This window comes from Centruroides vittatus, unplaced genomic scaffold, assembly GCF_030686945.1.
Source record: "Centruroides vittatus isolate TY-2023 unplaced genomic scaffold, ASM3068694v2 scaffold_769, whole genome shotgun sequence".
NCBI classification, from domain to species: Eukaryota; Metazoa; Arthropoda; class Arachnida; order Scorpiones; family Buthidae; genus Centruroides; species Centruroides vittatus.
Window position 1 is genome coordinate 1,547,747 of NW_027122717.1, and position 5,019 is coordinate 1,552,765.

Consider the following 5,019-nt stretch of genomic DNA (forward strand, 5'->3'; position numbering starts at 1 on the left):
AGGAAATTTTGATAAAAATGACAAAAATGCATACAAAATAATCTTCGAACAACGACCATGTTTTTTAATTTTCCCGTTAGTGGCCTTTCTTCACAGGTTTGACTGTAATAGAATAATAAATAAAATTTAAAACTCCTTTAATATATCCTAAAGAATGAAAAATATTTCAAATATATTTCACATTAAATTAAATACTATAAGAAAAAGTTTAAAATATTGTTTTAATTTTTTTTATAATATTTTAAAAAACATTAAATAATAATGGCTATTTATATTATTACTTTATCATGTGTACATGACAGAATAATAATAGAAGTAATGACGTAACAATAAAATAAAGTATTTAATTTTAAAAAATATATATTTTTAATTAAATAATTAAGTATTTAATTAATTAAAAACTGTTCTAATAAAATACTTCACTTAATAATTACTTAAGTGAAGTATTATTAAGTGAATTTTTAAAGCAGTTAAAACGTGTTTTAAGTGTTTTAATTGCTTTAAAATATCAAAAAGTTTCAGAATTAATCTTATTTAAAAATATATAAGATAAAGATATAAAATTTGGAGTTTTTATTTAAAAAATATATCAAAATGTCAGAAATTTTAATCAAATTTTTCTACGCCTTGTTCTTTTTTTATTCGCAACTTGTTCTTGATATACTTTTATGTATTATGATACATAAACAACTATCAAAGTATATTCGAACATAATAAACGTATAGAAAATCAAGATTCGTCCTAGTTATTTTTCATAGAAAAAATCAAATAAAATAAAAATAATAAATAAAATAACTTTATAGGTGAATTGTAATATTATCTCTTAGAGAAATCTTTCTAAATAATCTAATTACAAGCAAAACTAGAATCTCACGAATAACAATTGTGACGTCAGCGGCACACTCAAAAAGTAATAACCAATAAGCGTATGTTAAATTTAAAAATAACAAACGGTATCGGCCAATAACAGTTTTCTAGTCGATTTCGTACGGTAGATGGAGCTAGCGAAAGAGAGTTTTTGTTTAACTTTATCAGTCGGCAGCCTTCAGTTGGAGTAGTACGTGGGTTGAAAAATGTACAGGAGCTGTACATCGTCTTGTGATACTGTAAGTAACCTGTTAAGCATTACATAACTAGGGTTTAACTCTAAATCGTTAATTAACAGTTTAGAAAGGGGGATAATATTATAGAAAATCCTAAATCATTCTCCACTTTTCGAAGTGTGTAAAGTTTCATGGACGCGTTAAATACGGAGGCGTTTAACTCAGGAAGTGCGTTTTTTTTTTCATTCTTTTTCTTTCTTTCTATCGATGGTTTGACGTCAGTGCAGTCATAATGTCCACCAGACGTGAAAAAAAAGATTAAGTCTCGCCATCTGTATTTCTTAGTAACTAGATTTTTGTTTTGGTTTACAGAAAGCACAGCGTGTACCGAGTCCCAACGAAGGAAGCAAAAGCCCTCTGTCATTGAGAACTGGTACATTAACGAATTCGACAGTTGGCTCCAGACCGTTCCCTCCACAACTATAGACGTCAAACAGTTGTAAGCCCGATACCAAGCCCTCGAACAGACATGTTAGAAGTTAGTTTCTGCTCCACGCAAGATTTTCTTAATAACAAGTATCAACAAAACAAACAGAGATCGCCTCATGTGATCGGATCGAACGATCAGAATCACCAAATGGAGGTGAGACAGTTCGCAGTTGATACGTTCTACGAGTTACCCACCTCTCCTACTCAAGAGATACGTATTAAAACTGAACCCGCTGAAAATTTCTGTAATTCGTCGAATTATGGTGGATCATGCAGACTAGTTAAAACTGAAGATTCTGTCAGTTGCTCTATTTCACGTGAGAAAATCGAAGAATTACAGTGTCTCGCTATAGAACAGGCATCTAAGGATATTCATGCGGGATGCAAAGTGCTGGGTATATCTGCAGGTGAGTAATTTTTATTTTATCTTATAATTTCCGAATGCATAACGGGGAATTTAGAATAACCTAGCATTGTCTACATCTACATTATCGACCCTGACCCGAGCCTAACCGGTAAAACTTGTTTGTATAACAACCAAATCTGGCCTAACTTTATCAGCATGCTGCATTTATCCATCTGGCAAAAAAATTGTGTGGTACCGTTAAAAAAATTTCACTCCCGAGATGATTATTTGCAAAAATTATGTAAGCAATAAAACTTGGTAGCTGTAACATGCAATTTAATTATTTTTCCGCATCACTTTACGTCCATTCTAGATAGGAAGTTGAGCGTGTTGACTAAAACGGGTGGGAGATCTGAAAGATATTTGAATTGCCGTTGTGTGACGCAATATTGATTTTGGGAATTAGAACGCGTTCCATAAGGTTCAAAGACATCTCGAAATGAGGTCACGAGCCCTGAAATATGTTTTGAAGGTGAATGTCAAAGGAGGGCGTTGAAATAAAATGATCCACTGATGTAAAACGTAAAATAATACAACCTTTCACTTTGTCTTAAATAATCTATATTTGTCACATTATACGCTTTCTTTAATTTCTAGTTCCCATTGAATGGAGTACTCAAGATGTCCAAGCATGGATTCAATGGACTCTGATGCAATATGGCCTCCACGTCAAACACTCGATAATTTTGCTATGGACGGTGTCGCACTATGTCGTCTAACTGAAGAAGAATTCCGACAAAGATCACCCCAAGCGGGTGATATTTTGCATGCTCAGTTAGAAATTTGGAAAACAGGTGAGACAATGAACTTGTTGTCGTGCTGTTCGCCCACACATAGTGGGTTGGTGACGAAAAGTCATCGGCTATTGACCCTCTTTTGCTTTGTAAATGAGTAAAAAGATTTTCACGCCCTTCCTTAAAGGATGTAATTTCTTACCACATCCTATGACTGTTTACGAAATTAAACAAAAATATTCCTTTTTTCTTATTTTTTGCAGCGACTAATCTATCATCTCATACAAACTCTCAACCACAATTTTGCCCGGATGATAGTATCTTGGATATGAGTGGTCTGTTAAGTCATTGGATCAACAATGTTCCGTCCAGAATCCCCAACAACAGTCCGAATAATTATAACAGTTTATTGAATCAACATCCAGGTCAGAGGTCACCAGGGCTGCTGGCTGGTCCAGCAGAAAGTGGTCTGACTCTCTCGACTCTAACCGCAGCCGCCAGTCCCACCCAAACAAATCTGAGCAGCGATTTCAGCAGCGAGGATCTTCAGAGCGATGGTCAGTTTGCTGTCATTTCTTAAAAGTTTGATTTACATTTTTATCCGCTTAATATGACGTCATTACACGCAATAAAAGAACACAATTCTACGTACAAAGGAAACTTTAACAAGTTCAGGCCAAACCAGTCGGGGTCACAGCGTGGAATGTTGCAGTGCCTCAGGCGAGTCTCTCTTGCCTGATCCACTGCATTTAGAAAAAGCACTAAACTTGAATAGCTTGGGCATTTCGATGAAGTAAAAAGCTCTTTAGATTCACCCCATTAGCAAAAGCGCCGTTGTAATGACGTCAGAGTCAGCTTCATGTTCTTTTTTCCTTGACTAAACATATCTTTTCTTCTTTTTTTCAGATGAGACAAGTGACGAGAATTGCGATGTTGAACGATGCACCACAAGACCCGGTTCGCATTCTCATATTCACCTATGGCAATTCTTGAAAGAATTATTGGCTCATCCACAGATGTACGGAAGCTGTATACGCTGGCTAGAACGCTCGAAAGGTATATTCAAGATTGAAGATTCGGTTCGAGTTGCAAAATTATGGGGAAAGAGAAAAAACCGTCCTGCAATGAACTATGACAAATTGAGCCGATCCATAAGACAGTATTACAAAAAGGGCATCATGAAAAAGACTGAAAGGTCGCAGAGACTAGTTTATCAGTTCTGTCATCCGTATGGACAGTAAAAACGTATCCCACATCCCTGGTAGGAGGTATAATTGACGCGATACAGCTGGCCTGTATGCGTTTTTTAAAATCCTCAAACCTGTAGGGGTGTCATTTTAAAGTAGCAAAAATGTTTTTTGCATCATTAATATTTTGTAGATAGAAATTAATGGGCTGGTCCCGATTTAAACTACTTAAAAAAGTGTATAAGATGTAGGAAGGTATTATTCCCAGCATCTCCCACAAGAAAAAATACATTAAAAAATGTTATCCGCCGAATTGCATGGGTGCCATGATCTCGAACTCTTTTGTTGCTAAGGAGCTTTAGAAAGTGCCCTTTTAATGCTTTAAATTACGAGTTATCGGGTTTATAACCTGGTAATGTGTCGTCCCATATATCCGTGATATATAAGTTTGTATGTTCTGAGAACAATGTTATACAAACTAAGGAGATTTTTAAGTCTCATCTTAACAATACAGTAGTTTATAGAAATAATTAAATAAAATTAATTTTTAATGGTTATGGGTTATTAGGACCTAGTAAAATCCTCTATACTTCTTTTCAGAGATATATTTATCCATGCAAAAGAAATATAGAAGATCAATTTAGTCATTAGTTTTTTAACCTTTTAAGGTGCGCGCGTATGTTTATTCATACGTAGCGACATTCTTAATAACAAAAATAAGTAATGTAACCTTTTATAAGCTTTGAAAAAAAACAAAAACACAAATATAATTTTGTAATTTGTATTTTTTAAATAAAGTACTTTTGAAAAAATCCAAAATGTCATGTGACTTGGCCTGGCGCCAAATTGTACGTGTACTTTAAATCCATTAATTAAGCGGTTGAAGGAACGAATCGTCGTGACTAAAGTCGGACATTTTTCTTCGACTCATTTTTTTTTTCTTTTTCATATTTAAACTTGTCAGTAAAGTTGCAGGACTAGTCTGAGAAGAGAGGGAGAAAACAGGTGTAGTGAGGTTGAACTAGAAATATGCTAATTGGTTCCAAGAACTATTCTCGCGGTTCTAGTTCTCGAAACTTTTTTTACAGTAAAATATTCGATACAATTTTTTCAAATGGTAAAGAATTAAGTTACATTTAAATGGTAAAATAGTCGGGTTA

At 34.2% G+C, this 5,019-nt stretch overlaps 1 protein-coding gene across 1 annotated transcript; it reads left to right on the forward strand.

Moving 5' to 3' along the window:
• The first annotated feature begins 1,004 nt into the window (after nucleotides 1–1,004).
• LOC136989917 (SAM pointed domain-containing Ets transcription factor-like) lies at nucleotides 1,005–4,678 on the forward strand. The gene is given in 6 exon segments (XM_067288219.1): nucleotides 1,005–1,106; nucleotides 1,416–1,939; nucleotides 2,536–2,598; nucleotides 2,601–2,732; nucleotides 2,936–3,229; nucleotides 3,579–4,678. Coding segments are annotated over 5 exon segments (1,191 nt in total). The 5' UTR covers nucleotides 1,005–1,106; nucleotides 1,416–1,572; the 3' UTR covers nucleotides 3,914–4,678.
• The last annotated feature ends 341 nt before the right edge of the window (nucleotides 4,679–5,019 follow it).